This window comes from Chroicocephalus ridibundus, chromosome 1 (assembly GCF_963924245.1).
Source record: "Chroicocephalus ridibundus chromosome 1, bChrRid1.1, whole genome shotgun sequence".
Taxonomy (NCBI): Eukaryota; Metazoa; Chordata; class Aves; order Charadriiformes; family Laridae; genus Chroicocephalus; species Chroicocephalus ridibundus.
In genome coordinates, this window is record NC_086284.1 from 206,817,091 (window position 1) to 206,839,832 (window position 22,742).

General features: G+C 37.5%; 2 protein-coding genes across 2 annotated transcripts in view; one reads left to right on the top strand and one right to left on the bottom strand.

Moving 5' to 3' along the window:
* Window positions 1–22,742, top strand: part of CCDC146 (coiled-coil domain containing 146) — a 74,396-nt gene that overhangs the window by 3,663 nt on the left and 47,991 nt on the right. The window lies entirely within an intron of this gene.
* FGL2 (fibrinogen like 2) lies at window positions 3,821–10,896 on the bottom strand. The gene is made up of 2 exons (XM_063323508.1): window positions 10,149–10,896; window positions 3,821–7,427 (listed from the first exon to the last, which is right to left on the bottom strand). Exons 1-2 carry the CDS (start codon window positions 10,894–10,896, stop codon window positions 6,721–6,723), a joined length of 1,455 nt encoding a protein of 484 aa, XP_063179578.1. The 3' UTR covers window positions 3,821–6,720.

A 22,742-nucleotide genomic window follows, 5' to 3' on the forward strand; every position in this document is an offset into this window, starting at 1 on the left:
CTGTTTAGTTAATTCTGTTTATTTATAAATTAGGTACAAGCTTCTCTTTTTCTGTGGGGAAAAAAAAAAGGAGAAATCAAATGGTGGGAGGGTAGCTTCTCCCAGTTTGAGGTCTTTTTTCAGTTAGTATTACATTAGGAGTTTTTGTTAGGCTTTATTTAAGACTCATGACTCTAAACTTTTCTATGCTCTGCTTTTTCTTTCTCTTCCTTTTGTTGGTATGTTCTTGGGTTAGAACATCTATTTTTAAAACAATACCAGAAAAAGGGTTCTGCAACATCTATCTTGCATGTCTTTGTAGTGGAGGCTGCGAGGGAGCTGTTCATTGTGCTCTCGTGAGTGAAAAGTTCTTTACTACTTACCGGGTTCAATAAGCGGGTACCTTGTTTGGAAGGTGCTGCAATAATCCCTTTCTGCTAATGAACATCATCCATTTATGTGCTAAATCTCAACCTGAAGAAGAATGAACTCCTTTGAGAGATTCCTCTGATTGCTCTAATGCAGACTGTTGCACTCGCTATCCTATAAAGATAAAATGGACTGTGCCCCTATCTGATCCCAGCACCAAGTCTTTCAATTGCTCTGCTTTTTTATTTATGGAAATTGTCACTATTGTGCTACATTGCTTTTTGTTCACGTCCAAGCATCCTGTTGCCATCATCCATCAGGAAACAGAAAGAACCTTTCATGAATATTTTTCATGACTGTTTTGAAACTTGGAGTCTTTCTGACATTAATAAACTTCTTACCCCGACAGCAAAAAATGGTTGAACTGCTAATAAAGGTGTTAACCAAAATCCTGAAACTAGAAACACAGAACAAAACCTCCATGTTTACAAAAAATGAACGGTATAGTGACAGAGACTGCTCAGGCAAGTTTCACTTCTGCTGATCTGACACTGATTCACGTGGGTCTGTTTAGCTGGAAGAGCTTTACAGTCATGGAATGATGCATATGTTCAGTGTTTGAATGTGGTTGAAGGGGGAGAAGGTACTTTTATTTTTTCTCTTTTTTCTCATCTGTGCTGCAAGAAAGAAGAGAAAGTAACTTAAAGGCTGTCTACAGTTTTCAAATATAAGTACTAAGGATCAGTACTTCATCTATTTCTGCACTGGCATTCTGACATCTAACACTACCACTCTAGAAAACAGAGCCTTTTCCAATTTCTAACAAGCTGGTTTTTAATCCTCTCCTAACATAGGTTAAATGGTAGGTGTAAACAACTTTACTTTTTTAAAAAAAAATGTCATTACAACTTTAAATGAAAGATTTCCTAGAAAAGCAAGCTTGGTAGACTAACAAAGAAATTTTATTTTTTTTATATAAGCACCAATTTAATTTCTGTTCACCTACACATACTGTAGTGTGCTTTCTACTCTTATAAAGTATGATCATCACTAAACTTTTGCATGGTAACCATGGCAGTGGATAATTTGTTTCAGTACTTTCCAAATATGTATGTGCTCTATCAAAGATGTAAAAATCTTAACACAGCTGTTGAACCAAACAGCATTTTCAAACTTAAGCTGATCCTGGCACACTCCATATTATATGCTCCAAAGGCTCCTGGCACAACAAAAAAGCTGTATAAATATGTTGGCACAGACAGCAAAGACACATGTTGCCTCCACCTCCACCCATAGGAATCTGACTGCTAATTAAATAAACCTTTTTAAACTTTGTTGATATGGTCACTTGGGGAGCCAGCTAGGAATGATAATGCATCTCTAAGCTAGAGCCTGGGGTTTTTTTTGCAACAGCTTTCAGCAAGCAAGCAATAGTTTGCATAGTGAACGTTAAACTGATCAGTGGTTGTGATAGGTAAGGTGATTGTTGTAATTGGCGGTAACTCCTATAAAAAGCTGTAGAGGAGTGGGGTGAATTTACAGACGCCTATAAACAGCAGGAGTGGGAACAGAGCCAGCATAATATGCTCTTCAGAGGTTCTTTTTACCACTTGCGGGTGACATTGTGAGGAAACAAGGCCAGGAAGCTGTTGCATGTATTTATATTATCATAAAGCAGGTGGTATTTCTGTTCATTTCTGAAAAGCACAATTGAAAGGATTTATGATGTGTTGTTTCTCTATGCTGTTATCAAGTGCAGATTTCATGCCATACAGAGGAACCACAGCTCCCTAAAGCTGCGAGGCAGGGAGAAGGAATAACCTTTAACTGGGAGAAGGAATAACCTTTAACTGCAGCATCTTCTTGTGGTTTTGGCCTTTTCTCAACAATTTCTAAGAGTCGTGAGACTTAAAAAGACAAGCATTTTGCTGTCTTATGTTCTAAAGCTGTCTCCCTCTTCCCCTTTTCTCACCCAAAATATGTATTTGAAATCTGATATTTCAAAACAGGGTGATCTTGCACTAAAATTGCGAGTCTACCTGGCCTTGGCTTATGATGTTTATGTCAGCAGAACCACGTGGTGAGGAAGCCGGAGCAACGTTAACAAAAAATTACATTCAATAAAAATGTCCAGTGGTGGAGAATCATCTGTTACAGATGATACAGATTAGGTTACTTTAAATGTTAAAAAGATGATTTTGGTTTCCTTATTCAAAAAACCTGTGTCCAAATACTCCTTAATGAACAGAGCCTTAAAGTTTTACATGAGAAAGAATCCTTATCTTTGGGTTTAGCATATAGAGGTTGAGCTGCAGAGGTAAGCAGAGGGGCTTTTATATTCTGGCTGAAGAAAGGAATGAGAATTTCTGTTTCTCAAAGTGGAGCCTACTTCTCCATAAAAATAATTGACTCCATGTAATTGCTTAAAAATAAGTGTGTAAAACATATTTATTATTTTCTACTGTGTAATTCCAAATGTTGGTGTACTATTTCAGTAGAAGTGTAATATTAGACTTACAGTTTGTCTTGATTATATCAACATAAGTAGGTATTTGGGGATATTTTTTTCAGTTGTTATTTTCCAAATGGGTTCTTTTTTTACTGAGATCAGAAAAATTGATGAACAAGGACTTAAAAAATAATATTCATGCCCTGTTCTCATGACTTGGGTGAGGGTTGGATTTGATACGTCATCTTAAAACATTGTTTTCTGTTTCTGGTTACCATTGAGGGTGATGGCCAAATTCACTTCTGGCAGAAGCATTTTAACTCCATAAAAGTTTAATTAAAGCTATGAATGAAAGAGATCAGTTTACTAAGTGGGATGTTTGCATTTAGCAGGGCCTGTGGATGGTATTGCTCAGCCATTTTTCTTTGAAACTTATGTCAGTGTCTTCAGGCCCATATATAACATATTATTTTGCTTTTATTTCCTGAAAAAAGAATACGGAGCACATTTATAAAAATATATTTCAAATTTCTTTCTTGGTAGGCCAGTATTCAGTTCTTATCTTTTTTCTCTATGAAAACTTAAAGTCACATCCTTCCTGTTTTGATTTTTCTATGACATATAAGTCATAGAAGCTGAGTAAATTTGGCAATTTTTTTATTTTGTTTGATTTTGGTTTAAGTTATAAACAGCGTTCTAGGTATGGCTTGAGAACCATCTTAATTTCCTTTGAAAATAATCACATAAATGCAGGTTTGTTTTCCAACAAATTGCCAAACTACCTGTTGTTCGCAGTGTTTCCCAAAAAACACCATTAAGGAAACAGATATTTGCATAAAAAAATTTAAGATCACTGCTTTCAGGCCTTCTTTTCATTTCTTCTCTGTTTTTTTTCCAATTTTTTTGTTTTGTTTAAGCAATGCATAGAAAGCCAAGACATTACAGTCTGCTTGGCTGATCACATTGAACAGATGGGTTTATGCCTTTATTTTTTGGAAACAGCGTATAGGAATTTTGCTAGCAAACACGCTCTTAGTAATCTTCTTCACTAAAATTCACAATTTCGATATTAGCAAGGTAAAACCACAAGTGTTTTCATATGGTGATCAGTGTTAGATAGATGTTTTCCATAAATGAAAGGCACGTTTTGAATTATCGAGCCTTAAGCAGAGATCATGTGCCTTTGTTTGTATAAAAAAATTGTATGTTTTGATTTGGGGTATTTTTTCTATTCACGTGCTTTGATAACATTTGCATGCGATCTGACAGGTTGTATGTTATATAAAAACCAGATGAGTTTGCTTCTCCTCTTTCATGTTAAAGATACAGGTTGTGTAAACTCTTAATTGGGCAATTACTTTTTTCTCTTCCAAAATACAAATAATTTCAAAAAGATGTCTGAGGTTTCAGCCTTTGGTATTATCTGGCAGCTGAAGTGTCATAAAATGGATCTCTTAAGAACTATTGTTACTAGCAATTACTCCCCTGGCACGTAACATCGTCATCTTTGTTGGTCATCTGAAGTTACCTGTGTTTTCTTATTGCTTCAATTTTTACAGAAAACCAATACAACAATATATGAGAATTTTTTTGGTAGTCCCCGTAAACATCTATGACAGTAGTACATCTTTAACACTGTGACTTATTTTTATTACACCAAGGAAAAACAAAAATAATGCTTCCAACAAGTAGATGGAGTTACACTTTAATACTAGTACACATTGATGGAGATTCAGCTACAACAGTTCCAGGCAGGTAATATTCAGATCTGTGTAACAACATTACACTTTCTTTTTTTTTCCTTTTTTTTCTTTTTTTTTTGTTTTAAGACATCAGACAAGGCTTTTGTGGATGATGTTAGTCACATTTGCTTATTCTATTAAAATTTCTGTGTTTTACAAAGTTTCTTTAAACAGGATAAAAAAAGGACAGTTTCTCTTCTAACAACTTAGCAGGAAAAAGACATTTTCAAGTAGAAGCTTATAGATACTGTAAGTTATACTTAGCTAGTTGCCATATAATTAACAGGAGCAAATTGTGCATTTCATGCAAAATGATTAAATATAATCATATGCAATTAGATATTTGCTCTTCTAACCAATACTTCCTAAGTTGCTTTTTTTTGTTTGTTTAGGCAATACTTTTTTATCCCAAAATAAATATTCTATAGATTCAAAACATGTTCTCAAGCGAAGATTATACATCTTGCAATTAAAATTTTCCATTACTCTTTAAAACTGAAATATAATATACCAAATTACACTTCACACTGAAATATCCTTCAAAGTATTTACTTCCTCAAAAAAAATATATTAATATTTTACAGTTTAGCAGTTGCCACTGTTGCTCATTTGCATAACTTGTAACCAGAATAGTTCTTCTTGTCATTTCAAAAAACAGTAAAGGTCATATCTGTGAAGTAGTAGGCCAGGTGTATACTTTTTTTTTTGTATGCCTCTTTTAACCAAAAAGCCTATGACAGCAAAGACCACACTTTAACTGGTAAAGAAATACAGTCTTAGTGTAGTTTATCTGCATCTCATGATTGGCATAAGCAAAATAGCCTCTTGCTAAGATAAATTACATCTCCACTCAAAGTGTTAGTCACTGTAATTCTAGAGACATGTGTTTTCTTGTGTAAGCAATAGATATGTGTAGTCAAACTTGTGCTCACCATCTGTAACATGAGCTTTAAAAATAGCATCTCTAATCTGTATTTCCTGAAGTATTTGAAAATTCGATTGTTTCCTTTATTATATTTTAGAAGAAAAAAGTCTTTCACATATTCTCTTTTCTGTTTATAATTGCCAGTAAGTTGTTCATGTTTCTGGGGCTAGAAAAGGGGTACTCAGAAAATGGGGAGAACACAGTCTTTTCGTATCTTACAAAATATTTATAATCTTTCTTATAATTTTAAGGTCTAATGGTAACTAGAATGAGAAGTACTTAAGTGAGGGCTTGAGTCTCTACAAGAGTTACGTTGTAACTCTTGGCTTACCTAAAAGATTCAGGAGAAAGCAAAATGGCACTGGAAACTCTTTTTGTATGTATTTAGAGGCATTAATGCAAAGGCATGGATGTATCTTCTTCCTACCTGTCTACCTCCCTATATAAATGTGCAAAAGCTACATAACGGCTCCTTTCTCTCACAAACGACAAATAGGACAAACAGCTTGAACGGAGGAACCAAAATGAGCAAGAATTGTTGTCTTTCATTACATACTCTCTACATTATTTCCACTTCCTTTTATTCAATTCTTTCACCAACTTCTTTGAATAATCTTTGATAAAGAGGATAACGTTTGAGGAATCATCTTCAGTTTCTAAGTTTTATTCAAGGGTTTGTTGTGTCTTTGGGTAAACATGTGGCCCTCTGTTTCCTAGTCCTTTAAAAATAATCATATGTAGTACTTTTCCTAATTTATATTGATATTGCCATAGTATACCTTTGAAGTGGTGAAGGACACATGATACAAAAAGTCAGGCTGTTTCAGAGAGGCTAATTTTCATTCTAAGTGTTGACAAATTTATGTTATCAGTTATACCTCTGAGTTATTTTCAGGTTAAAACGTAGGTGTTCATTCAGACACAATTTGTGGAGGGCCATTTAAAAGTTTTAAATCATAAAATGTGGTATATCACAATCAGTAAAAGCACCAAAAGCACTGTTTAGAATATTTACATAACGATACCAAGACTCAACCCTTGCTAAGTTTTAGCAATAACTATTTAGAAACATTCATGCTGGTTTTAATACATTATATGGGTCAAACCATCTCTAAAAATGTATGTGGAAGTATGCTGTTTTGTCTAGAACTATTTTATGCCAAACATAACTGAATACTTGAATTCTGAGTATAATACTGAGTAAGTATGATTTTGAGTGCAATCCAATGCAAACTAGTTGGGAGAAAGGTGTAGAATTACTGCACAAAACTTTTGGGTCTGATCATGATTTTTACTGATTTAAAGGCTTGCCTATATCCACTGGGAATATCATCAGAAATACCATGCCATGTACCCCAGAAAATGCCATTGCGAACACCTTTGTATTTCTTGTGGTAGTACTTGCCATTGAGGTTGGCAGACAAACACGCATCGAACCACCAGCCAGAGCTGTAGTATGCTCCACAGTTTCCTGACGGATACCTATCGTTGTCCTTGTCTGGAGTTGTAAAGAACTTTTGATCATGGTTGTAATGCTTGCTGTAGTGAAGGGCATCTCCTGCTGTGCCACTGTAGCCATGAACACTTAGACGGTACTTTAGGTATTCGTTGGCCACATAGAAGTGTTCGTATTTTGCATACTCTCTGATACCATTGAAATCTTCAAGTTCAATTCTGAGTTGCATTTCCTGGCTCTTTGTCAGGAGGTGAATCTTGTCATTCCCCAGCCAGAACTCTCTGCTGAGGTTTCCAAAGCCATTTTTGTAGTCATTCCAGGTTCTGTTAAAGTTAGTGCTGCCGTCCTGACGCCGTTGCAGCACTGTCCAGCCACCTCCATGTGTTTGCATGTCACAGTAAACTTCAAAGCTGTCATTTCTGGGGTCAGGGCTAATCCTGTAGATTCCATTACTCCTTCTGCCTGCTGTGTAATGATCGGCACAGTCTCTCTGCATTATTTGTATAACTGGTGGAAGAACAGATAGTGTTAGAATAGACATAATTTCCATTTAAAAGTAAACAAAATTTTTACCCAGACTGATGTGGCATACAGAACTTGGATTGGAGAGACTTCTACACAGGAAATAGTGTTACAGCAATTTCAATTCTAGGGAGAAACAAGATGCCACCTCAAATCTCTGCACCAGATAGCTGTCAAAAAACCCCATTTAAATGACTTTTTGTATCAAAACTGCCTAGCATAGGCAGAGGCATAGGGGCATTTTGATTGTCTGCTTTCCCTTTTCTCTTTTTCGCTACCCTTCTCTTTATCCTTTCATTACCTCCTGTAAATTCAGACTGGTTTCTTCAGACCATGTTTCTAATACTTCATGTTTACGTGCTTTCTGTTTTTTGTATTTAAATGTATACTGTTACACCCTGTCTATAATTTAAATCTTCATCTGGCAGTATGTCAGAGAAAAAGCTTTGTCCATATGGGAATGACTTTAACCTGGCTATTGTTCAGTTGACATCATTTCATATAGAACATAACATCATTAGGAATGTTTCATGTGGTAATGTTGACTTTACTTTAGGAAGCAGGGGAAAAAAGTAATAAAATTGTCTCATCTATTGTATTAATAGTGTGATTCCTAGAAAGATGAAGCTAGAAAAGTGATGGTGCTTTCCTGTGTATGTGTCATTGCTGGCTCTACAGTAAGGAAAAGTTTTAGCATCTACCATTAACACAGCTTTTTCCCACCAATGAGTGACATATTTTATGCAGAAGAAAAATACCCCCAAGGTTTTTCCTGCAGAGCAAAAATCTGGTTTTGATCCATGTCATTACTGGATGGCATTGTGTTCAATAGCATGGTACTTAAGTAAGTGATAGAGAGCTCTTGTTCTGAGTTAAGAGTCAAAACCATACTGTTCATTCCTATTGCAGATCTGAATTTATGGAGACGATCATTTGCAGGCTTGAGTTGCATAATTTTCCTAGAAAAATTTAAACAATTAAACAACTTCTTGCAAGGGAAGAGTGTTCTCAGGCAGGAGACAAGACCCAGGACTTCTTGCTGGCCAGTAGAGAAAACTGGACATCTATGAAAGCATGAAGTATAGGAATCAAAGGCTTACAAGCCAAATCTAAATCCACAAATAGATTCTCATTTATTTCTCTGAACTTTGTGTAAGGCCTTTGGTGGACTAAGTTTAAGAGCAGATGACAGAGAATATACATGTCAGCTAAAATGCTTTTATAATCCAATTCAACTCCTATTTAAATAAAGTTTTGCTATTACTTTCAGTGGAAGCAGGAATAGCTCCTGTTCAGGAAACAGCTGTAGCTGTTATCCTTGCTAGTTTTCATAATGTGTGTATTGCTGCTACACGCACTTTTAGCATCAGTTACTGTAAAATATAAGGAATATCTACATGATCACATGCTATGAACAGTACCCGACATGTCAGTGAGAAATATCTAAAATTAATTTAGTCTGTTGTGAAGTACTGTACTTGAATTTGATTCGTTGCCCATTATCAATATAGCAAGTATCACTCATTCTTTTTGTGAATGTTTATATCTGAAATAAAGTAGTTTACTTATACTGATTTGTATCTGATTTAGGCTGATTGTTGACATAGTAAAAGCATTACCTTTATTATTATTTTGCTCTTTTCACACTTTCAAGAATTTCAGCTGTACATACACTGTACCATCTACAGATCCTTCAATATTCAATATGGGTGGACAGAAAACCAGTTTTATTTTAAACTTGAATGCTAAGTAGCAGAGGCTTAAAAACTGTAAAGCAGTCTGATTTTTCTTTGCTTTATCTCTAGAGTGCCCTGTCTTCATAGGTATGATATCCGATCTCCGTATGTATGGTATCTGAGTGGTAGAATACACTGACAGTCCTGTGAACGTTTCTTATTTTCAAAGATTCTTATATGTGATACAAAAACTTCATGAAAAAAAAAATCTGCTGTTAATAACTGTCAACATTAGAAAGAAATTATTAGTTCTATTTCTTAGTTTTAAATAGGACAATTAAAAAGTAATAGAAAAAAGTGTTTGTCAGTGATAATACTTGTTTTCTGTTTTATATCACTTGGATATTAAACTCATGCAAAGAATTTAGTATTAAAATGATGGTACATACATTACCCTCTTGAGAAGTAGTGTTAATAAGCTGTTTTAGCCAAGCCTTTCAGATATTCACTGTGGTGGTAGAAATATTCTTTTATTATTCATCTGTTTAAAAGTTTTACTAGATTCACTTGATGTTTAATAATGATTTTCAGACCATTTCAGAATAATTGCAGTTTCACATTGAAAAAGATCCATACAGTTTTCTAAAGCACACCTACAGAAAATTTACCCCTTGTCACCCAAGCAGAAAATATATGTAGTTCCTTAATGAAGGGTAGTAGGGCGTAAAATAAGAAGTTAATTTTCCATGTTTACTAACTGAACTGCAAAAAAAAAGTGCTTTGAAAATGTTTTAAATGCCTTAATAAGGTCTGATTCTAGGAGGAACTGAACACCTGCAGCTCTCAGTAACCCTCTAGTGGCAGTTGAAATGTTGTACAGGAGTATAAACAAAGACTAAAAGAGCAACTACTTAACTTGTGAAGTTAATAACACAGCTATTTAGTTAAAATATATTTTAAATAGTTTACCTAATATTTATAAAATGCACAGAAAGCTTATACAGGCAGTAAGAATTAACAGGTTACATACCAGGTCTTGGTTGCATTGCTGGACATTTAGAAGAACACTTGTTATCAAGGCTGTTCACAACAAATGTCAAATTAGCAACTTTGCTGTCAACGTAATGTTCTACGTTGTTCATATTTATGAGGCTCATCTTCTCTAAACGACCTTGCAGTGTCTGAATCTGGTTCTTTGCATTTTTTAAGCTGGTTGCCATTCTGTTAACTTTGCTTTGCAGTTCCTTTACTCTGTTGTCTTGGATTCTGCTGTTTTCTGCTGGAGTTTCTGCATTAGGTAGCAGGAATTCATTACTGCTTTCTCTTTCTTGGTTGTCATCTGCCTGCAGCTTGCAATCTTGGCAGCATTTCTTCAGCTTGTTTACTGCTTCTTTAAGGGTCTGTACTTCTTTGAGAGTCTTCTCAAGCAGTCTGAATTCTTTGGGTAACTGCATGGTCATCGGAGGCAGATTTATCTGATATGGACAATCCTCTCCTTCATCACATTTCCGATTAGTTTTGAGCTTTATAGGACAAGTTTCAGTAGCTTTTCCTTCTTTAGCCTCCTCTTCATTTTCTAAAACAACTGCAAAGACATTAGTTAAAGCAAGGAGAGCTGTCTTCAGCAACACTAAGTAAATGAGCAGTTTCATCTTTGCAGAGAAACTAGCAGTATGAGGAAGTATGCAAAAGTGGAACAACTTTATAAGGGCAGCTTGAAGCCTGTGAGTTATCAGACTGCCTACGCTGTTCTTAGAAATGGGTGGGAGTGCTTGCATCATGAGTGATTAATAGCAGAGCAAAGTAGGTAGCGCTTGCAAGAATAGCACATTTCAGTGAGTATTCCCGACTCAGAACTAGTGTATGTAAGCAAAATGATGAAATGCATGTGTGCACTTGTGCAGTTTAATTTCATTCCTTGTTGTACGTGGATTTTCTATTTGGGGAAAAAAATCACTTAGCTCTGTTTATAATAATCTTCTCACATCTGTTTCTTAACATTAGAGTGTTCTAAAACTGCTTTTCAAAACTAACCTATAGTTTTACAACAGCAGGTGGAAAAGGTAAAAAACAGTCCCTTTCCCAATTTCAGGTTTACCACAGCAGTAGCTTCACTGATACTGAGACCCCTTCTTCCTAATACTTTTTTAACTGAGTAGATGTATTCATTACAGAATCACAGAGTCACAGAATGGTAGCGTTCTAAGGGACCTCTGGAGATCATCTAGTCCAACCCCCCTGCCAGAGCAGGGTCATCTAGAGCAGGTTGCACAGGAACGCATCCAGGCGGGTTTTGAATGTCTCCAGAGATGGAGACTCCACCACCTCTCTGGGCAGCCTGTTCCAGGGCTCTGCCACCCTCAAAGTAAAGACGTTCCTCCTCATGTTTAGATGGAACTTCCTATGGTCAAGTTTGTGCCCTTCACCTCTTGTCCTGTTCCCACACACCACTGAAAAGATCCTGGCCCCATCCTCCTGACACCCACCCTTTAAGTATTTATAAGCATTGATGAGATCCCCCCTCAGCCGTCTTTTTTCCAGACTGAAGAGACACAAATCCCTCAGTCTTTCTTCATAAGAGAGGTGTTCCAATCCCCTGATCATCTTAGTAGCTCTCTGCTGCACCCTCTCCAGCAGTTCCCTGTCCTTCTTGAACCGCGGAGCCCAGAACTGGACGCAGTACTCCAGGTGCGGCCTCACCAAGGCAGAGCAGAGGAGGAGGATGACCTCCCCCGACCTGCTGGCCACACTCTTCTTGATGTACCCCAGGATGCCATTGGCCTTCTTGGCCACAAGGGCACATTGCTGGCTCATGGTCATCCTGTTGTCCACCAGGACTCCGAGGTCTCTTTCAGCTGAGCTTCTCTCCAGCAGGTCAGCCCCCAACCTGTACTGGTGCATGGGGTTATTTCTCCCCAGGTGCAGCACCCTACACTTGCCCTTGCTGAATTTCATAAGGTTCCTCTCTGCCCAAATTTCCAACCTGTCCAGGTCTCTCTGTATGGCGGCACCACCTTCTGCTGTGTCAGCCACCCCCCCCAGCTTTGTGTCATCAGCAAACTTGCTGAGGGTGCACTCTATCCCTTCATCCAGGTCATTGATGAACGGGACTGGACCCAGTACTGACCCCTGGGGAACACCACTCATCACTGACCTCCAACTAGACTCTGTGCCCCTAATCACTACCCTCTGAGCTCTGTCTTTCAACCAGTTTTCTATCCACCTTACTGCCCTTTCATCTAACCCACTCTTCCTAAGCTTCCCTATGAGAATGCTGTGGATGACCATGTCAAAAGCCTTGCTTAAGTCCAGGTAGACCACATCTACCGCCCTCCCCTCATCTATCCATCTAGTCATTCCATCATAAAATTCCATCATTAAAATGACTTAAATCCCAAAGCATGTTGAAACACACATGTAATTTTAGTTCCAAACATCTTTCAGGGTAAAATCACAAACTAAGAAGGATGAGCAGCACTTTCTTCCTCCTATTTTACTAGCACTGCATATAATAGTTATCTGGATTATTCATGATTTGTATGTGGTATCACAGTTAAAATTCACTGTTACCTGAGTCTGAGTGCTTCTTATTGAAGCTTTCTATGTGAAGGGAAGGGAACTGAAGACATCCCCCCCGTTGATGTGTGGGATCCTAGCTGTTGGATTGAATGTCCAGAAAACCCAAAGCAAATCCTGATGTTCTGAATAATGTCCTGAGTTCTAAATCTAAAGCAAGGCAGGGAGCTAGGGAAGATGCTCCCATGGACCCATCAGTTGCGAATATTCTTTTCTGTGTTCCTGATTTTCGGTTCCTGCTTTTCTTTTTATTGTGCCTTGTATCAGCTTTAAGAGTTAATCATGTACTTTGCATGACTAGTCACACCAAAAGGAATACTCCAGGCCTAGGTGACAGTTTCCATGTACTTCCTCATTTTTATTCTACAGCCACCTTTGCCATCCTCATGTGGTGCCTATAAAGTTTTGCGGATCTATGTCATTTTCCTTGTGCCCCAAAGCAAGGCTACATGGACATGTCTTTGTGCATTCATAGCTCAGTCAAGAGCCTAATAACTTGCATGAATAAAAGATTTCTACAGCAGTTCTTGGTTAATTAGTTCAATCTGAACAATTTATTTCCCTAAACCCTGTTTGAAATTACTCATAATACAGATTAAACATTAAACAGACATTAGTCACACACATACTAGTTCACAATCTCTGGAATGTTACTAGCTTTTATAGAGACCACAGACGTACATTGATAGTACAGGAGGGAGGCTTGGTAAAAAATCCCTATTTGTCTAACCTGCTACAATTCCTTCAGATTCCTGCATAGCACAATGGTCTGGGCACTTTCTTGGGAAATGGGTTTTGAATCTACCTTTCCCATATTCTAAATGAACATGCCAGAACCTGCCATGGTGCTTTTAGTTACGTGGTAAAACTGTGTATTTCTCCCTTTCAGATCATGAGAGTTCCCCAGCAATGAGGTGAAAGATCCCTCCATGAACTGCAACTTGGGTGTAAAGCATTGATATCACTTTGGTTTTGTTAAAAATGCATCAAAACTGAAATGTTTGTAACAGCAGATGAAATGTATGAATTCAATTTGTGAGTAAAATTTTAAAATATTTTATTTGGTTGATAGGATCCTATTTTTTTTTTCTGTCAGTCTAAACTCAGGTATTTACAGAACCTTGTTCTCCTGTGTGGCTGCAACTGTCAAAATGAGGAAAACTATACCAGCCTCTTTTGAGGGACTTTAGAAATACAATGGAGTTCCTAAATCCTTGTTATTTGGGAAGGCACATTCCCTCCACACTGTGTATTCAGTTTCCAATGAGCTCTGCTATCTGCTATGTGACTTTGGATTGGACAGATTATTCTGTATCTGTAAAATTAATAATAACTGTGCTTGGTAGACCACATCTTATGAATTGCCTTGAAGTGTTTAAATGCATATCTAATATTGTTATGACTGTTGTGCTGCATTGAAAGCCTAAAACATTATTAGAACTGAGTGACTCCAAGAAGGGCAGACATTTCTAGTCAAAGAAAAGAAAGTTCAGACAGTAACGTGAGATATCTGAGCTTTTCAAACACCTTTGTCCTCAGACAAAGGGACCATTCCTTGGTCCCTTATATATCTTCATTTTTGGATATTTACTCCCACCTTTGGATGAGATTTCTGTAATCTTAAGATGCTCTGCTATCCTCCTGATTTTGTTATTAGTCTGATGTTCTGCTACTAGGCTACTAGCAGTCTGTTTGGAGCCTGAAAGACGCCTTTCTCCATCAGGTATCTGTATGCTTCTCCTACCTGGAGAAGTCTTGTAATTGAGGACTGTTCTGTCAGGGAATGTCCATTCCCAACAATTTGTCAGGTCTCTGTTCTTTCTTCAGGAACTCAAAGTAGTATGCCACAGCCTTTTTTGTGTTTCATGCCTCTTCCTTGGGATAAATGAGGCAAACTTTCAAAACTGAGTTTTTCACAAGTCTTTGCCCTTAGAACGGACACTGAGCAAATTTATACTGTAAATGCTGATGCAGCTTAACTAATAGCAGAAATATTGGACTAGACCAAAACTGAGAACTGCAGTTTGTTTATAAACACAGTTTCTTCCCAGATGGGGCTTTTCTAGATCCCTAGAGTGGTCTGTATAATGCTTAAAACTTTGAAGTAGTTATGCAATCACAAAACCCAAAAGCCAATCTTTTTCAACTGTGAAAGGATCTAACTGAATAACAGCTTATGACCATAACTAAGACTTTCCTACCAAAGTCTTTTTTTTGGTTAAAGGTCACTTTTTTGTAGCTTTTCATCTCTTGTAGTCTTCTTTTTAGGAATTTATTTTTCCTTCTGTGGCCTGAAGAGGTATCTTAATCTTACAGACATATCTTCCTAAAGATAAAGAAAATGACTGAGAGCTCATGATATTCTTAAATTCTACTAAAGATTTTAATTCTGTTCCCAGAACTACCCAGTGGTTGCAAGGTTAAAGAAGTAATATATTTTGGTTTAAGAGACTTAGGACTGTTTATTCAAAGTTTATCAAAAGCAGCATGAACCATTTCCCATGATTTTTTAGAGCAAGTGTTTTTTTGGTGTGGTTTTTTTTGCTGCCTTTTTTTTTTTTTTTTCCCCTGGCAGATAATGGAATGTAGGTCAAATAGAAAACAACAAAGTTAAGGCTGTAGGCAGATGTTAATTTAACTAGTGACTATGGCAATTTAAAACACAACAGCTTGCCATCTCTTTGATATCTGGCATTGTGCTGGGAGTTAACATCTGTAGCAGAGTTGCTGCAAAACATCCAGGTTTGTGTAAGCAGTTCAGATAACTGGTATGAACAAACCTGAAGCACATCTACGCTCATTCATATAAACCATTTTGGTGGCAGAGGTGGGCTGTGTTAAGATTCACCTGCTCCAGCAGTATTTTTGGTGTTTTTGTAGATTTCAGTGACATTTTGGCTGAGAAAGAGGATGCAAAGTAATTAGTTTCATCTTCAGTTTTTCCCACACTGTGGAATATATACCAAAAGTCCGTACTAGAAACAAATTCTGATTTAGGATTCTTTTCGATTAATTTAAATTTATTTTTTTTTTTAATTCAGTAGTCATTCTTCATGCAAGCAGTCTTCATGCTGTCCACTGGATTGTGGGACTGCCTGTGCAATTTCCTCATCTGTCTATGAGAACGTAGCAGAGCCCAAAAAGGAAGATGGTTGTCTTCCATTTGATTTTAATTGTTAAAATTCTTACAGAGATACAGATTACATAGAACTAGTAGCTGCGTGGATTCCCTATCTGTTTAAAATGGTCTTTGCATTATTTATAATTCTGGCAACAGGTTGAAAGGCAACACTGACATAGAGCATATAAGTAGTAGAAAACAGATTTATATAAGCAATTGTAAATGTAATACGTATTACAAAATTCACGTGGTCAAAGGATATCACTCTTTCTGTTTAGGCAAGGACCATATTTGTAAAGAAGGAGATCCATGAAACTAAGTTCCTGTTCATTCTGTTTCTCCTGCGACATCTGAATATCTGCCTGCCCAAAATCTAGAGTTTTCTCCTGAATATTTCCTTTATCGATAGCCATAGAAGACCCTGTGGTTGGCCAAGTACATGGAGAAAATAATCCAGAATGCACTCGGAAGAGTGATAACATATACAAAAGCCTCTCCCTGAAATGTCTTTTTGGGAAAATTCCTTTTTGATTCCTGCAAACCCTGCTCCGATAAAACCAACTGGTGAAAGACTTAACTGAATACTCAGTATCCTCCTTTCAAGATTCATTGTCAAACAGGTGATTGCAGGAAAGCTATCTATCTCCCGAAATGCCTATCTTCCCCGTCACTTATCCCCGCTTATACCAAGCCATGTGAGACACAATTGGCCACCAGATGCAGTATTTTCTCACCCATTGTACCTTCATTGTGGCAGATTTTGATATCTTCCATGTAGGGACTGCTTCTTCCCATGAACTGGGGTACAAAACTACTGTTATGAACTATGCCTTGGGAAAGAATTCATGATATTATTTTTCCTAGTTGTTATTTGTTAGTTTTAGAAAGCTTTTCAGCAGTTTATTTTTCATTAAAGGCTGCATGGCTGATCCAGCTGTAAATAAAAAAATAAAATTTTAGAAATTCTGTGTAAGGCAATACAGTGCTATATCTACCATAAGTAGGTATATTAATGTTTTTCATGTATTCCTTTACTTTACCCTCACTCTCAGTTTTGTCTTGTTCATGTAGCATCATCTGCATATAGCTTTTTTATGTTAAATACTTTCAAGTAGACTATGAGCCTTTCAAGGCATATCGGTATTTTGACTCCATGTCAAAATTAAGTGAGTAGATATTAATAATTTCTCAGACTCATTTTTTTAGTGTTTGACTTCTGTCTTCTGAGTTACTGGCTTGTTGTATGCGCAACCAATGCAGCCAAGTCACTCTCCTTTAGACAACAAAGTTCAAGGAACGATAAACCTTATGCACTCACTTCGTGAAATAATTATATGCTGTGTTTAAAAAGTGCATGCTATCTTCTTATTCATTACATTTGTGGTTTTCTTGGAATAGGAAAGATGGCAAAATAATTTGTGAATCACGTCGTGAAATATAAAAAATCATTTTGTTAAATTATTTAAACTATTTCAGCTTCCAAATAGAAATGGCTTAGGTGATTTTTTTTTCTGGTAAAAATATCACTTTTAAGGGAAAGCAGATTTACATATAAACGTGATATTATACAAATGTACTTGTTACCTTTTAATAATTTTGCTCATCACAAACATGAGAAGGGAACAGAAGGGTAGTTTGAAGTGTTTCAGTGCATTTGTACAGCCAATAGCCTCATGGGTTCAGGTGTGGTGGTTTGTCACTTAAAGTTGAGAAAACTCAGTGAAATATCTTTTTCTACTTGAAAGGCTAGCAAATAGGCTTTTCCTGGGGACTTCCCATACTTATCCTACAAAATCTACTGCCTGTTCAATGTTTATGTAGTTACAGATGAGGGGGATTCTACCTTGATTTTTAACTGTAATGACAGCATTAATTTAAAAATCATACCACATTTTTCTTTACCTTCTACCACCATAACCTTTCTCTGGAATAATGTTTGATTACTTAAACAAAGCATATCCTTCTCTAAATATCTGCAGTGTAGCTATTCCTATCCGTACTTTAAATGTTTCCCAATCTACAAAAGGGAATGCAGAATTGCATTGAAATACTGATAACTACAATTTATGGTGTAACTAAATATTTACAGTATTACTTCAGTGATTTTTATCTTCTTGTCTTAAAATACTTTGAAATATGTGCTGAAGCATAGAGAAATTCTAGATGATTTTAGAAGTGATAGTATTCTATAACCCTGTATGAATATTTGAGGCATATTGAAAAATTTATGATATAAATGATTGATTAAAAATGTAATGATGACATTTACTGGGCATATAAAAATTGTGACGCAACACTGCATTAAAACCAGAGTTTTCCTCATCTCAACATCTAGTGCGTAGTCTGAGCTAGTTAGTCATCTTTGGCTCCCTCTATTGTCAAAGTCAAGTAAGAGACTCTCTGAGGATGTTTCTTGTTTCTTATAAATGCTGGAGACCAGTCTGAAATAATTTAATGAGTTAAATTTGATTATTAAGAAGAATCTGAATCTTAAATATATTATTATCCTCTATTCTCTATGTATGCTCCATTATTATCCTGGCGGAAGTCATTGCTGGGCCACTCTCCATCATCTTTGAAAGGTCCTGGAGAACAGACAAGGTGCCTGAGGACTGGAGGAAAGCCAATGTCACTCCAGTCTTCAAAAAAGGCAAGAAGGAGGAGCCAGGGAACTACAGGCCGGTCAGCCTCACGTCCATCCCTGGAAAGATGATGGAACAGCTCGTTCTGGGCGTCATCTCAAGGCATGTGGAGGAAAAGAAAGCTATCAGAAGTACTCAACATGGATTCACCAAGGGGAAATCATGTCTGACTAATCTGATAGCCTTCTATGACAGCATGACTGGATGGATAGATGAGGGGAGGGCGGTAGATGTGGTGTACCTTGACTTAAGCAAGGCATTCGACACGGTCTCCCACAGCATCGTCATAGGGAAGCTTAGGAAGAGTGGGTTAGATGAAAGGACGGTAAGGTGGATAGATAACTGGTTGAAAGACAGAGCTCAGAGGGTAGTGATTAGGGGCACAGAGTCTAGTTGGAGGTCAGTGATGAGTGGTGTTCCCCAAGGGTCAGTACTGGGTCCAGTCCTCTTCAATATATTCATCAATGGCCCAGGTGAGGGGATAGAGTGCACCCTCAGCAAGTTTGCTGATGACACAAAGCTGGGGGGGGTGGCTGACACAGCAGAAGGCGGTGCCACCATACAGAGAGACCTGGACAGGTTGGAGATTTGGGCAGAGAGGAACCTTATGAAATTCAGCAAGGGCAAGTGTAGGGTGCTGCACCTGGGGAGGAATAACCCCATGCACCAGTACAGGTTGGGGGCTGATCTGCTGGAGAGAAGCTCAGCTGAAAGAGACCTTGGAGTCCTGGTGAACAGGATGACCATGAACCAACAATGTGCCCTTGTGGCCAAGAAGGCCAATGGCATCCTGGGGTGCATCAAGAAGAGTGTGGCCAGCAGGTCGAGGGAGGTCATCCTCCTCCTCTGCTCTGCCTTGGTGAGGCTGCACCTGGAGTATGTCAGGAGGATGGGGCAGGCTCTTTTCAGTGGTGCCTGGGGACAGGACAAGAGGTAATGGGCACAAACTTGACCATAGGAAGTTCCGTCTAAACATGAGGAGGAACTTCTTTACTTTGAGGGTGGCAGAGCACTGGCACAGGCTGCCCAGAGAGGTAGTGGAGTCTCCGTCTCAGGAGACATTCAAAACCCACCTGGACGCGTTCCTGTGCAACCTGTTCTAAGGTGACCCTGCTCTGGCAGGGGGGTTGGACCGGATGATCTCCAGAGGTCCCTTCCAACCCTATGGTTCTATGATTCTATGATTCTGTGATTCTGGCATTTCTTTTTGCCTTCCTTATGCTTCCTAGAGTCTCAGGGCAAGACATTCCAGTCTTCAACTGCACGGTTTGGAAAAAACATGCAAGTGAGACAAAGTAAGATAGTCAGTGTTTAGCCTCAATGTACTTCAGGACAAGTCAGTATCTTCTTTTGGGTAAAAAGTAGAGACAGATGTTGGTACATCAGCAGAACACAGAGATTCTCTTATATCTGGTGCAGTATTTATCCAGCTACTGCATCCATATTTAGTCACTGCATTTTCAAAACTTTACAGAACAGGGCCCTGAGGTAACCTGGTCTAAATTTGAAGCTATCCCTGCTTTGAGCAGGAGATTAGACTAAATGGCATCCAAATGTCTCTTCCAGCCCCAATTTTTCTGATTCTACTCCTCTCTTGTATTATGTAAAGTTTATTTTTTGCTTTACTATATGTTGTAATAAAAATAATGTAAACAAAACATTCTGGGAAATGCAAAGAATTACTCTATTTTTAATATGTAGGGGCTCTTCACAGTTCAGAAAATACAAACAAAATAAAAAGATTGAAGTAATTCCTTTCATTCCTCAGCATTTAAACTTTACAAATGACCTGAAGTTCATGTGAAAAAAACCTACCCTATATGGCAAAATGGCCTGTCACACTATTTCTTCTACCCGGAAAAGTGTTTTCTAATGTGGTCTGATTTGAAAAGACTTTGATGTTGACCTTGTGCTGCAAAAGAATATTTGAGGGAGATATCCTATCTATCTTAGCTGAAAGGGAACAGATTTCATTATGGATGTTGAGGAAAATTTTCACTGTGTTTTCCTAAACTGGACCAAATTTCACTGCTGTAAAAAGTAAGGCCATTTGGTAAGTAGACCTGGTCTAATTTACATTAGCCTTTAACAATTTTCGTAAATTGAATTTTAAAAGCTTGGAAAGGTTAACTGGAACAATTTGAGTTGGTTTTTAATCTATTTTTTGATCTAGAAAACCATGAAACAATTATATTAATTTATTTGTCAACAGCATTCGGAGTTAAATGGTCCTGGCTCTAACTGACCTAGGACTCATCCCTATTCCAAAGTCAGTAGGAATTTTCTCACTGGCTGATTCCAATAATGAGTTTTGTGTTCTAAGATATTGTCTCATCTTGTGGTATTGAAGTGCATACTTCAAACCCTGTAGCAAAAGGTGTGAAGAAGGTAAAAACTGTCCTCTGTATTGTTTGGGAAATCAGATTAAATTGCCACAGAAGTCCTTACAACCATTAAATTCTCAGGCATCAGGACTCATAGTTTTTAGATCAGTTTTCTTTTTTTTCCCCCCTCCCGAGATAAATCCATTGCTACACGGGTTAAAAATACTACATTTATAGGTTTTAAATTGTCCCTTCATTTTTGGGTGCCCCATCTTGACATAGCCAGGACATGATCTTCAGAAGTAATGAGAAGTCATAGAAATTCTCAGAAATTGAGAACAACGTAAGCTGTTGTATTTAGCCATTTAGAAGCCAAGTTAGTATACTGCATTTTTCTTCATTTTATTGTTAGCATATCACTCTCAGTTCCGGTTGATGGCAACAGTGATGCTAAGCACCTGGAGCAGATGCTCCTTGTTTTCCATGTCTGTGTAGACAGTGGTGCAAGTTCAAGCTGAGCTCCCTTCTGCACTGTTCTGGCACAAGTGCAAGCTCCATTATGAACCCGATCTGAGCAATGGACTGAACTTGAGGAGAAAACTTCAGTCCCCTTAGTGCATTATCATGGGTCCAAGCTTTTGTCTAGATAATTTGGAGATATCAGGCACAGGCAAACCAAACACCAGCAGATAGCCCTAGCTCACCTCTTCTAAAGGATGGAATGCATTCTGTGGAGACTGACAGCCGGCAATATGAATAGAAGTGCAAGAGTCATAGCATGGGTTCAGCATGCTTGCAGCTGTTGCCCCCCTGCAATGTAGACATAACCCCTGAAAAGCCAATGGGAGATAGTGCTGCCTTCTCTCCAGGCTAAGAAACTTTTGAACTGTGTGGTAAGTGTCCAAACAGTGTGGACTCAATGAGGGTTTTGACACAGAATACAAAGCTTTCTGTTCAAAGGTCAGCATTTATCCTTTTTCTTCCCTGAATGTTTAAACATTTAAATATTATCCAAAAGGGGTAAAAAAAGCTCTTCAAATAAACAACACGGAGAGGAAATTCCAAACCTCATATAGCAGACTAGCCAGAAGAGTCATTTGCCAAGTGGCTAATACTATGCTGAAATCCTGAGTATATACAAACTGTAACATATATGAATCCCTTGATATTTTTTTTTCTCCTATTATGAGGCAAAAGAGTTGTTTGACAAGACCTTTCAGATGTTTGAAATATACAAAATTAACATAAAATGTTGGATTATTCTGTGTTAAAATAACAGTAAGTGTCATCACAATGTCTTGTTATAATTACGAAATCTACAGCCTAGGATGGAGAGATGGAAAGTGTTATTATTCCGTTAAAACTTAGAATACATTTTAGTTATTTTGCAGTATCTGCAAACATAATTAGAAACATGTGTTAGCTCCATCATTTCGCCGAGGAGGAGAGATTCTAGGCATTGCTGAAATTAAGTCTTTCCTAGGAAGCCTTCACATGTTTCACTTTCATTATGATTATGAGTAATTGATGTTAATCAGTGTTTTCTTGGTGGTGGCTATATTAATCTTTATGCTTTTCTTGATGCTTTTTGTCAAAAGAGTGTGAGGAGTTAGACCAACATTCAGATTGCATCATCTTTTTAAGTTTAAAATTTGGCTTAGTTTTATTATTTATGGAGAGTCCCAAAAGAAGCTTAAAAAGCCTTGAAATTCAAAACGGGGAACGTCAAAGTTCTTAGAGTTCTTATTTATATCACATTTGAGTTACAGAAATCTTGTTTTGAAATTCCAGATGAGTTCCTTGATCTATTGCTTTGAGCTGACTATCAGGAAGGATTGAATATAATCTGTCAAAATGGAGAATGTAAAAGCCTACTGCACTTAATGTGGGGGTGAGGAGGTGTTGATATAGTTAGGGACAGATTTCATAGAATCGCAGAATGGTTTAGGTTGGAAGGGACC

Bases quoted from the DNA above. Each gene is read 5' to 3' on its own strand.
- FGL2 (XM_063323508.1), bottom strand. From the start codon at position 10,896: ATGCAAGCACTCCCACCCATTTCTAAGAACAGCGTAGGCAGTCTGATA. The intron at 7,428-10,148 runs GTATGTAACCTG...TTCTTCCACCAG, and splicing joins AGCAATGCAACCAAGACCTG to TTATACAAATAATGCAGAGA.